Source organism: Dendropsophus ebraccatus, chromosome 5 (assembly GCF_027789765.1).
Source record: "Dendropsophus ebraccatus isolate aDenEbr1 chromosome 5, aDenEbr1.pat, whole genome shotgun sequence".
NCBI lineage: Eukaryota > Metazoa > Chordata > Amphibia > Anura > Hylidae > Dendropsophus > Dendropsophus ebraccatus.
Window position 1 is genome coordinate 56,284,986 of NC_091458.1, and position 13,073 is coordinate 56,298,058.

The 13,073-nt window shown below is 43.4% G+C and overlaps 1 protein-coding gene across 1 annotated transcript in view; it reads right to left on the minus strand.

The window, feature by feature from the left end:
• Nucleotides 1-5,499: 5,499 nt before the first annotated feature.
• LOC138792616 (gametocyte-specific factor 1-like) overlaps nt 5,500-13,073 on the minus strand; it is a 55,348-nt gene continuing 47,774 nt past the window's right edge. Inside the window, exons 9-10 of the mRNA XM_069970247.1 lie at nt 9,968-9,992; nt 5,500-8,603 (exon numbers count right to left, since the gene is read on the minus strand). Of these exons, the coding sequence (XP_069826348.1) occupies nt 9,979-9,992 (14 nt within the window). The 3' untranslated portion in view covers nt 5,500-8,603; nt 9,968-9,978. The remainder of the gene's footprint in view (nt 8,604-9,967; nt 9,993-13,073) is intronic.

Consider the following 13,073-nt stretch of genomic DNA (forward strand, 5'->3'; position numbering starts at 1 on the left):
CTCCCTTATAGATGGTCCCCCTCTCCCCCCCCCCCTTATAGATGGTCCCCCTCTCCCCCCCCCCTTATAGATGGTCCCCCTCTTTCCCCCTCCCTTATAGATGGTCCCCCTCTTTCCCCCTCCCTTATAGATGGTCCCCCTCTTCCCTCTCCCCCCCCCCCTTATAGATGGTCCCCCTCTTCCCTCTCCCTTATAGATGGTCCCCCTCTTTCCCCCCTCCCTTATAGATGGTGACCTCTTTCCCCCCTCCCTTATAGATGGTCCCCCTCTCCCCCCTCCCTTATAGATGGTCCTCCTCTTTCCCCCTTCCCTTATAGATGGTCCCCCTCCCCCCCCCCCCTTATAGATGGCCCCCCTCTCTTATAGATGGTCCCCCTCTCCCCCCCTCCCTTATAGATGGTCCTCCTCTTTCCACCCTCCCTTACAGATGGTCCCCCTCTTTCCTCCCTCCCTTATAGATGGCCCCCTCTCTTATAGATGGTCCGCTCTTTCCCCCCTCCCTTATAGATGGTCCCCCTCTTCCCCCCCTTATAGATGGTCCCCTTTCCCCCCTCCCTTATAGATGGTCCCCCTCCCTTATAGATGGTCCCCCTCTTCCCTCTCCCCCCCCTTATAGATGGCCCCCCTCCCTTAGAGATGGTCCCCCTCTCCCCCCCCCCCTTATAGATGGTGACCTCTTTCCCCCCTCCCTTATAGATGGTCCCCCTCTTCCCTCTCCCTTATATATGGTCCCCCCCCCCCCCCCTGCACAGCAGATAAAACAAAAACAGCACATAACTCACCTACCCTCCGTTCCCCCGTTGAGCCTCTCTGGTCTGGTCCCGTCCTATCCCCCCGGCTGCGCGCGCATCAGAGCTCCCCGTGCACCTGTGGCTGTGACTTCCGGCGCATGGGGAGCTCTCTGATGCGCGCGCTGCCAGGGGGATAGGACGGGACACCTCCGGCAGTAGCACATCAACCGGGGGACTAAGGCTGCATTCCCACGTTCCGTGATCCTGACGGATCACGGAAGTGGAATGCCGGTACCGGAGACCCCCCGCGCCCGGACAGCATCTGTAATTAGATGCTGGGAGCGGGGGAGACTGTATTCATAAGCGCCACGCTGTAGTAACAGCACCGCGCGGCTGATTCAGTACTGCGCGGCGCATATGAATACAGTTTCCCCCGCTCCCAGCATCTAATTACAGATGCTGTCCGGGCGCGGGGGGACTCCGGTACATGGTACAATCAGTGGCGGATTATAATGTGGGCGGCCGCCCGAACCGCCCATATTATAATCTGCCACTGAATGCCGACCCCATGATGACAGCTAGTGGCGCCGCCTGAGGCAGACGACTCAGGTAGCCTCATCATTGCGGCGCCACTGCTAACAGTACCCTTTGATAGCAGATTCACTTGAGTATTTTGGGAACTGGCTCCAATAGAAGACGTATGTCAGTGTGTTGCACACTTGCTGCTTTAATGTACAGTGCCTGCTATTTATTAGGATTGTGCTTCCCTGTAGTAAAAACCTATCCCCCATTACCTGTATTGAAAGAACACTCTCTTCTTTAAAGGGAACCAATCACCTCAAAAACGCATATATAGCTTTTTAAATGTGCTTTTAGAGCCCACAGCACACTTTCCATACATGTTTCTCTATACTCCCTGCCTCCCCCGTGTAATCCATAAAGTAACTTTATAAAACTGGCGCCCGGTATCCAAATTACATCAAGTAGTCACCTGGGCGGTGTTCGGCTAGATGGTAGTCACAGTCAGTCCGGGTCCCCTGGGCGTTCTTCGGCGGTAATCACGCCCCTCTGGGCGTGATTCAAATCACCCAGTAGCTCCAACGTCACTCGGGAGCGCGCCGTGCTCAACGTCGGCGCGCCTATGTTCTTACGCCGCCGCGCATGCGCAGTACAGCCGCTCCCATTCAAGCTGTACTGCGCCTGTGCAGAATAACCTCGAACTCAGTGCGAGCCGGAGTTCGAGGCTATTCTGCACAGGCGCAGTACAGCCTGAATGGGAGCGGCTGTACTGCGCATGCGCGGCGGCGTAAGAACATAGGCGCGCCGACGTTGTGCACGGCGCGCTCCCGAGTGACGGCGGAGCTACTGGGTGATTTGAATCACGCCCAGAGGGGCGTGATTACCGCCGAAGAACGCCCAGGGGACCCGGACTGACTGTGACTACCATCTAGCCGAACACCGCCCAGGTGACTACCTGATGTAATTTGTGGTAATACCGGGCGCCAGTTTTATAAAGTTACTTTATGGATTACACGGGGGAGGCAGGGAGTATAGAGAAACATGTATGGAAAGTGTGCTGTGGGCTCTAAAAGCACATTTAAAAAGCTATATATGCATTTTTGAGGTGTGTGTGAGAGATTTATCCGACAGATTTTTTAAGCTAAAGCCAGGAACAGACTATGAATAGAGAACAAGTCATAAAGGAAAGATTGCGGATTCCCCCCCCTTCAAATCCATTTCTGGATTTGGCTTCAAAAATCTGTCAGATAAATCTGTCTGTGTACATGCACCATAATCCCTTTGTTCTCTGATATAAGCTTCTGCCAGAGCAGTTTGGCTGTGGCTTACCCCTGGTAAAGATAACTGTTGACTGAACGATCATTCAGCCGACACTTATTGAAAGTGTATGGGAACCTAAACTTGAATTTTTGTTATAATAATCTGCAATAAAATTATCCTGAACATCTAGCCAGGTTAAAGGAAAAGTCCGGCCAAAACTATTTTTTTATGTTATTACTTACGGAAAGTTACACAAATTTCTAATGTACATTAATTATGGGAAATGCACATATAGGGCTATTTCCCTTAATTTAGTAGATCAGGGAGACTTCAGATTCTCTAAAAAGAGATGACGTCACGAACCGGGGGTGTAATTAAAATGGATCGCCTGCAGGGGAGCACTATATATATAGAAGTCAATGAGTACCATTGACTTCTATATATAGTGCGCCCCTGCTGGACACTCCATTGAAATTACAATGGATGTGTATGTACGTGTAATAGTGTTTTTGATTGAATACATTTATGGAATACTTTGGGGAGCAAGAGTCCTTGCTCCCCAAAGTATTCCATAAATGTAATCAATCAGTACATAACAGTAAGCACGCCGCTGCCGCCACCGAACCGCCACTCTGGACTACACTCAACTACTACTCTCATCAGAGAGAGTAGTAGCTGGGTTCTATCGCCGCTAATGCTGCTGCTGATGGGCGCAGGGGGAGCCGCTCATCACTGTGCAGCTCTCATCCCCCTCCTCCTCCGGCCAAACTTTATGTGATCGCTAAATCCCCGCAGGCGCCGCTCTCCGATCACGTATGCCGGCTCCCGGTGCTTCCTGGTGTCCCCGGCCGGCATGCGTGATCAGAGAGCGGCGGCCGGGCGGGGATTCAGCGATCACATAGAGTAAAGTTTGGCCGGAGGGGGATGAGAGCTGCACAGTGATGAGCGGCTCCCCCTGCGCCCATCAGCGGCAATAGAACCCAGCTACTACTCTCTCTGATGAGAGTAGTAGTTGAGTGTAGTCCAGAGCGGCAGTTCGGCGGGCGTTCGGTGGCGGCGTGCTTACTGTTATTTACTGATTGATTACATTTATGGAATACTTTGGGGAGCATACATACATACACATCCATTGTAATTTCAATGGAGTGTCCAGCAGGGGCGCACTATATATAGAAGTCAATGGTACTCATTGACTTCTATATATAGTGCGCCCCTGCTGGCGATCAATTGTAATTACACCCCCGGTTCGTAACGTCATCTCTTTTTAGAGAATCTGAAGTCTCCCTGATCTACTAAATTAAGGGAAATAGCCCAATATGTGCATTTTCCATAATTAATGTACATTAGAAATTTGTCTAACTTTCCGTAAGTAATAACATATTAAAAAATAGTTTTGGCCGGAGTTGTCCTTTAAATGTATATCATTTTGTATAAATAAAGTGTAACCTGTGCATAATAATAATAATTAAAAAATGTTTAGCAACTTTCTAATCTACTGCACTTTTGTTCTCTATCAAAATGGGGATCATCATACTGTAAGGTGGGCATCTTGCATTATCATTTTAGTGTATAATGTTAAACTGCATCCTTGCCATGGCTGTGCAGCATAAATACAACTATACTTTAGTATGCCCCTACACAGGTTCCATACTAGGTACAAAGCCCAAAAATGTACACATGGCCCTTGCATAAGAGGGGTCCATGTGTGGACATGAAATGAAATGTGGTCCTAGGCCATATATTACTTTACAGTAGAGCTTTTAAAAAAATATCCCTGTGCCAGCAGTAAATTTAGGCACATGACAATATAGATATTTTGGGGGAAACCCTTAATTCACTTTCTTGGGTCAATGACTCATCAATACCCCCTGCAGCATCTTCTCGGGTGTTTATCCAGATGACAATCTGTGATCGTCATCTAGGACAGCTAAAAATCACAATTCTGTTACCTTACACATTATATCATAGCTTTGATGACTGACGAAGCTTTGACAGTCAGGATAATGGTAAAGGAAGGTGTTTGCTGCATCCATATAAGCTGCCATGGAGCCCTAACACCAATTACAACAGTGATGTGCAAGGTCCCAGTCTGTCAGCACAATGCCTCCTATGCATCAGTACCCTTAGGCATAGAAAAAGAGCTTTTTTTTTTCTAGAGACAATACAGATTTGTGCACCAAAATTGTGTACATGAGGACTACTTAGTCCATAATCCAAGACACATTCTAGAGGTTAAGGCCCAGTTCCCACTGAGCAAAAGTAGAGGAATTCCGCAACGGAATTGTCCGCCGCGGAATGCCGTTAGCCTCCCGCTCATAATGGGAGTCTATGGGAGGCGCGCGTTTCTGCTCTGTACGCGCTGAAGAATGAACGGGGCCTAAGAGAGCAATAGATAAGCTCACTTTCACTGATGGGACCGGCTCCTGTTTGGAATTGCACTTCATAGGATTCCCTAACAAAACAAATCATACAGTATCAGGCCATGTTCACACAATGTATAACACCTGCCATCCTGTGATCCGGCCGGGTCACAGAACGGCCGGTGTTACTGAAGATCATCCCGGCCGGTACTTGCCAGATGATCTCCACTTCTGCTGAATTCGGATGCGGGCGCACCCGCATCCAAATTCCCCACTGCTCCGGCCGCATGCTCCATTGTGTGAACTGACAGGTTCTCTGCGGCCGCAGAAATCTGTCATGTCAGTTTGTCAGGCTGCTAGAGATCCTGGCCGGAATGAATAATATGTGTATACACTCCAGCCGTGATTCCATAGACGGCACCACAATGTAAGTTTCATATTAATCACGGCCGTTGTTGCAAATCGGCCGTGATTAATATGAAACTTACATAGTGTGAATATAGTCTAAGCTCAGATTATTGAAGAAAAAGTTGACTTGAGAGGTCCAAGATTCCGATGAAATAACCTAAAAGAGTTTTGTTAAAGTTTGGTAAATATTAAAACAAAACAAATAAGAAGATTACCAAAGCGAAGATGTCAAAATGCTTTTATTTGTATACAGATATTTGACAAATGCAGCCACTTACAATGAGATTAACTTTTTAAACCAACCTACAAACTAAAGAGTAGCCAGTGACCAGTTACACTAGTGTCTGCACCTGTAGTGCTAAATCTTTCTCCTACAGACTTGATTATTATTTGGACCTGGGGATGGAAGGAGAAAGAGCATTATTCAGCCCCTGCTTCAGCCATTATACAGCAGTTTAAAACCAATGAGTTATGTACATGGTTGTATTACAGATCTGTGTTGTAAAGATCCATGCCAAGATGCCAACACATGCCCTTACCTACAGGTCCTTATTTTACTTAAGCAGGAAAAAGAAAGTGAAAGCACTAGAAGTAAACAAAGCATTTAGACAAGATTTGATTTTCATTTTCTAAAACCCTTTAAAGTAAATCTGTGAGCTGTAATTCAGGTTCCAAACTGATGACACTGTTAGATAGCTGTTAGGTCAAGGAGACCCATGAAACCTTTCATATATCCAGCTGTGCTTCCAGGATGTAGAAAAAATGCTTTTATTTTCAGGCAGAGGCTTTTCCAAGCTCCCAACAGCTGGAATGTCTTCTCTCTCACCTCCCTGCTTAATTGACATCTAGAAGCTGAGTCCCAAGCAGGATCAGGTATGGGAGGAGAGGAGGAGGTGTTACAGCTTGCTGCACTAGAGGAGCTTGGGAAAGACTCTGACTCTTTGTACCTTCTGGAATGAGACTGATATATGAAAGGTACCATGTGTCAGCTTGTCCTAACAGCATCAGTAGTTGGAACCTGAATTGTAGCTGACAGATTCCCTTTAAAGAACCACTCCGGTGTTTTATTTTTTTTAAAGAGACACTCCGGTGTTTTTTCTTTTCTCACTCGTATAGTCAACCAGGTTAACCGCTCGTCCGCAGAGCAGCATTATGTCGGGGCTACAACATCGTTCAAATCCTGCTGACCCCCACTGGCTGTCTTGAATGAAGAGACTTTGGAAGTCAGTGTGTTCTATGCATCTCTATGAAGAGCACACTTATAGAGACGCTTCGAAGACAGTGATTTCTGAGAATCAAGTCAGTCAGAAGAGATGTGAAGAGGATCTGGTGTTGGAGCTCCAGACTAACACAGTGGGAAAGTGATTATCCTAGGTAAGTATACAGGCAAGCCTGCAGCCAGGTCTTCAATATAAAATAAAAGTGCTTCTTTATTTAAAAAAAAAAACAAAACAAAACAAAAAAAACCCACAACAACTAAACTTTTATTACCCTCTTTGCAGCCCAGTTTAAAGAATGGGTCTCTCTGTAGATTTAGAGCAATCTGAAACATTAAAATGTTTTACACTTTTCCTCCATTGAGTAGAACAACAATGTAAGAAAGGCTTTAACATTACATCCACAGTACGGGGGGAATTTAATTAACTACTACGCCCGACTTCAAAAATTGCACATTTTTGTGTAAGGTGGTTTAGCACAAATAATTTCACATTTCTTACTACTTTACGCCATGCTCACCAAGTAGGCAGGGTTTAGAATAAAGTGGGTGGCGCTTAGCACAAAGAAAGGGGCATGACCTCCCACATGCACGAAATTTAATACAATTTATGCATGCTAACAGGAGTAAATTGTGGCTGAAATCTACACTAGCTCCAAAGTAGAAATCTAAGGTTGCCACACGGGCAACTTTAAAATTTAACTTTGAGAAGTGTATGCTCCTCAAGAAAGGCCAGTTTAAGTAAATACCTCCTTTCTGAGTAAGGCCACGAAGCAAACATATGCACTTGATGAAGCATTAGAGCGTCTCCTAGATGCACTTATTTAAAGGGGCCTGACTTTTTTGCTTATTTACTTTCAACCATTAGGAAAGTAAGCTGAAAATGGACCTGCTGCAAATCATTTCCTTATGACGTGTGTCATATAACCATCTCCTCACGTTGGGGGCTTTCCTATACAGTTCTTTCTTTCTGAAAAACACAAAGCAGAATACAAAAAAAAAACCCACATCACACCAAGTTATTAAACAGAGGAAGAAGACCTTTTATCCAAAACCAAAAATCAATTCTTGCCATTTCTAGTTCATGGCCTGCATCGGTCACAACCTTTGGCCTTCGGGAGGACACCACTACTAGAATCAAGTCTCCGGAGAATTAACAAGGTACTCTTGCATTTTTGGCTATATGTACAGAACAGGAAGTACAACTGTATTCCTTCCTCTGCCTCCATATACCGTTTCCTGTACTCCTGCAGAGTTTTGCTGAACATAGAAATTCTCACAATATTTAGTATGCATTTGCATCACTATTGTGCTCCATGACCCATAAGCTATTGTGATCATTTGCCCTTTAGGCTGATGAGAACATACACCAAAAAAAATATCTGTTATTTGCTTCAATAACAGATTACACAACTACAATAAAGATATGTCCTTGACTATGCAGCATCACTACATTGCACAACAGAAAAAAATAACTTTTAATTATTATTTTCACAATTACTTAAAACAAGATATTCATTTTAACACTTCATGGGTTGGATTAAATGTTGAATGTGTGACCCCATAAATCAGCAACATCTATCGGCAAAGAGTCTCAAAAATGTTATCACTGAGTGTGAGCATGCAGTGAACATCACTGTATACCAGTTATCTCTCCTCAGAAGCAAAACAGCTGGCTCTCTAGGGACACCACCAAATCACATACATAGACATACAGCCTGCAACTGGTCCCGGCCTAAAGTGTTACTCCACACTGGTATACAAACATGTCCAACAGAAATGTTTAGGTCATGGTATCCAAGCAAACTAACTTTCTATAAAGCCTAATGTGTAACATTACCTTAACACCATGCATCATGTTCTAGAATAAGTTCTAAATGAAATCACAATATTCCTGCATACAACTGACAGCATTCAAATAGTGAAAGTATTTATCTGAAGTACAAATGACTAATTGCTTCTGCAGCTTGTCAGCGTAGGTATTGCTTTGCTCCATCCATTCGATGTAGACATAAAAAAAAACCTCTAAACACAAACTGCAACAGATTTGTCAGAAAACTTGAATCCTAACTTGAAGTGCAAGATCAACCTTCTCATAGGTCCATGAATCTGAAAAAAAAAAAAAAAAAAAAAAAAAAAAAGACGCATAAAAATTAAGCACTGCTTCTTACTGCCCATATTGAACTGCAAACAATTAGATCTTCTGTTAAGTCTGCAAATACCGTAGTAGTCTGTACTAGCTGCAACAGACCATACACATGTGATGGCTATAGTTTTCCAACACAAACACGCAAACTCCTCAGGCAACTGTGTACGCTCATTTCAGCAGTAAGACACAATCTATGGCCCTTAAACTTTTTCAAAACTACAATTGTAGTTCTGCAGCCGCCGTATTGCTGCAGGTTGTGCACCACTGATTTTATTAAGATACAGTTAAGTAACCAGATTGCAGCACCAACAGATGAAAAGGCTTGCTAAAATCCTCTCAGGTGCTTCTCTGTAGCAGATTCATCCATGTTTTGAGCAATCTGTGTACCCTAGGACAGGCATATCATGACTGCAAAATGGTAACACATTGAGGGTGCGTTCACACCTACAGGATCTGCAGCAGATTTGATGCTGTGTTCAGTTATTTAAATGAAATCTGCTGCAGAAAATCTGCTGCAGATCCTGTAGGTGTGAACGCACCATTAAAGAACATGTGTATTTTATATCACTATGCAAAAAGCAACAGATTTATATTGGTCCTGAGTGCTCAGACAGTCCCCACAGACCACAAACAGAATTACAGTGACCATATCCGACAAAAAGCTCAGGGCCCACCCTGTTTTAAGCTTATGGTCCCAGCAGTCTGACTACTAGATATCACATACTTGCACCATATTCTGTGTATAGAAGATAAGTAAAAAACATAAGCAACTTACACCATTTAGTCAATTATACAAGCTATAGACTGCCACTGGTCAGCGGCACATGGAACATGTATGAACTAAGGGAACGTTTCCTTAGTAGCAATAAAATCTTTAAAGAGCATACTATATTTCACATGTCCAAGATTACATGTGTATAAATGCAAGACATATTTTATTTTCAAAGACCTTGTTCATAACGTATTTTCAATATATGCTGTGAACAAAATTTGTTGAGGTCGAAATGCATCTTGCAGCTATACAATATAACTTGGACATGTGAGATGCTTTTCAAAAATTTTGGCTACAAAAGAAAGGTTTTGTAAACATAATACAGTGTGGTTGGAGGGATAACCACTGAAAGCCTGAAAATGTTCACCGTCTATGCAAATGATGGCACCATTGTAAAAGGTGTCATCTCTTTGGTCTCATACCTGCATGCAAAAGAATGGCTAGCATATTGGCACACTTTACTTAGATGACAATTTCAGATCCTGTTCTCAGAAAAAGTTCCCATATAAAGTAATCCCCCCCACCCCACCCCCCACAAATAAAAATACTTACACAACACTAAATCAAGCCTTGTTATCTGGGGGGAAAAAAGATTATGCAATATTAGTTTAATAGAAAACCAAATACTGGACTGTTACTTAAACAGCTCCTATTATTTATACTCATTTAAATCAAGCCTATGAGAACTCAGAAAAGGACAGTACATGATCAATATAGAAAACATACATTTTCTTAAGGACGTGACAGCAATCACCATGTATTAATACAAATATGTATGACACAGTTTGGCTAGGAATATTCATTGGCTAACCCACTGCTGTAGGCCATAGGTAAACATGTAAATGGTTTGAGTTACGATCTGATTAGACACTGGGACACATCACAAGCGGATGTAACAGGGTTTCCCCTGCTACCCTATAAAATAGGCTCTTAGATGCTACTTTTGGGTAATGCCCCTTTTCGTGAGAGATCATTGACTGCTAGATGGGACAATGTTAAGAATGAGGCTGGCATGGCATTGGCATATCACATGTGACTGGTATTCCTTTCAACTTGATCTTCCACAGTGGTAGGGAAAGGGAGAGTCTGGACCTAGTTGTTCTGGAAATGCCATTAGATCCATGCCTGGCATCTCTCATCTGTGAGTGGGGCGTCCAAAACAGGTGGGTCCTGAAGCACAATGCCTGGTGTTTTGCATGTATTCGTAGCAAGGCTGTGAAGTCAGAATAAATGTACCAACTCCAGCTTAAAAAAAAACTTTTGTTACTGAATTCATTACTCAATGTATTTTATGTTCTATCAATCTAAGGACCTTATTTATGAGAAACAGGGGGAGAGAGCTGTGCTGTTCTCCTCCTGGATGCATGTATACGAGCAGCAGTGTACTATGAAGATATCCTGTGAAATATAGAGAAGCCATAAGTTGTGTAGCAGTAATAAATAAACTCTGTCCTCAATGTGGTGTTTTCTTTCTGTGAGAAGATTGTGTCTCTTTCTTCAGAGTGCTACGGCTACAACAGGCTGTGTTTGTGTTAGAGAGAGAAAGGGGCAGAAATTAAAGGAGATTCTGGGCAACAGGGAAAAATCCAGGGGGCACGGGGGGGGGGGCTATCATAATAAGTTGTCCTCATTACCCCACCCTGTACCCGTGCAAAGCCACTTTACAGCTCATGGTCCTCAGCCGGGATCTCGACACTATGATGTCATCATGGCCCCACTCAGAAATGCCTGCTCAGACAATCGATAAGTGAGGCGGGGCATCGCTGCGGTCACTGACTGGCTGAGCAGGTAGTTCCTGTGGGGCCATGATGATCCAGGAGTGAGGACGCTAACAGAGAGCTGATAAATCTGGGTCTCCGACTTCTATATCAGTTGCATCTGGCATTGTTATAATCTGCTTTATATCTTTGCCTTTTTTACCAGGATCTTTGCCAGGATCATGTAGGACATTAGGAAGAAGCTGCTGAGCCAGGTCGTCTTTGCGCTGGTTTGATAAAAAACTCCCCTGGTGTCTAATTGGTCATTTATGAAGGAGTCAGAATCGGAGTGAAAGCTGCGGCTGCAGCGGTTTGCAGTACATTTTATGATACAATGTGGTGTGCCATTACAAAGCAAGTAAGTGTATTATCCGACCAAGGGATCATGCGGACAGGGGTCCTGTCGTCCCTTTTTGAATGAAGTGTCAGCCAAAAATGTGCACTGCGTCTCCACTCAAACTCTATGGGATGGCAGAAGATAATGGAGTACACCTTTTAAACACTCTACCCACTGTATCACCAAAACTCAAGGGGTCCTTGCTGCTCTGTTTATTTTCCAGGAGCGATGAGATGCCAAATACACCACCACCATAGCATCAGCACTGAAGAAATGGTAGGCTTACAGGGCAAGATATGGCTGACACAAATTTATAATATTTCTTGCAATTGTTGGGCAGCCTATATAAAAGTTTTAGCTTTGGCTGTCCATGCATGATGGGAGTTGTAGTTTTGCAATTGCTGGAGAGCCAAGGTTCCCTACCCCTGATCTAGTGGATCAGACGGAGCCCGACCGCTGGGCCCCCACCAAAAGGGGTACTCCATGGACATTTGTTTTTTTCTAATAGATTGCTTTAGAAGAGCTAAATTACTGTTATATAATGTTATTAAAGTAAAAGTACAGTTAATTTACATATATACTTTAGTTGACTGGCAGCAGTAAAAGGTGACACAGCCCCCTCTGCTGCCACCAACATTTGTGTAGGGAATTACAAGGCTATGTTATCAGAGAAAGGGGATTGGGAACTGCTGGCCTTCTTAGCTCTGCAGTTCCTGACACAATGTCACAATACCGTGTCGCTCCTTACTGTTGCCAGCTAACGGAAGTGAATATGTACATTAAAAAAAACTATACATTTTAATAAAATTATATAACAAAGTAGTACAACTCTAATAAAGCAATGTATTAGCAAGAAAATCCAGTTTCCTGAGAACTCGTTTTCGCTTTTTTCCCCTTGTGTTTAAAAGGCCATAGCACTTGCATTTTTCCACCTAGAAACCCACATGAGCCTTTATTTTTTGCGTCACTAATTGTACTTTGCAATGACAGGCTGAATTTTTGCATAAAGTACACTGCAAAACCAGAAAAAAATTCAAAGTGTGGTGAAATTGAAAAAAAAAAAAAAAAAACGCATTTCTTTTATTTGGGAGGAATGTGTTTTTATGCCATTCGTCCTGGGGTAAAACTGACTTGTTATATATGTTCCTCAAGTCGTTACGATTAAAACAATGTATAACATTGTATAACAAGACCCTTGATAAAGCTTGTGTAGCGAAACGCAGCGTTGGGTGAGTGGTCTTACCAGGCAGAAAAAACTCTGTACCCTGAGGTCTAAGTATACTCCCTGTTATATTTCTCAGTATATTTATTTTTCCGATTACATCTTGTACCCTGCATATTTCTGTAGCTGCACTTGCAGCATATATATATATATATATATATATATATATATATATATATATATAGTTTAAATTTACTCACCAAAATTTCTTCTTTCTATGAGTCCGTAGGCAGCACAGGAAAACAATTGGGGGTTAACATGAGTTTCATCCTACCGGGCAGAAGAAACAAATGATTAAAGCATGCACAGGTGACATATATTACCCTGATTATCATGCTATAA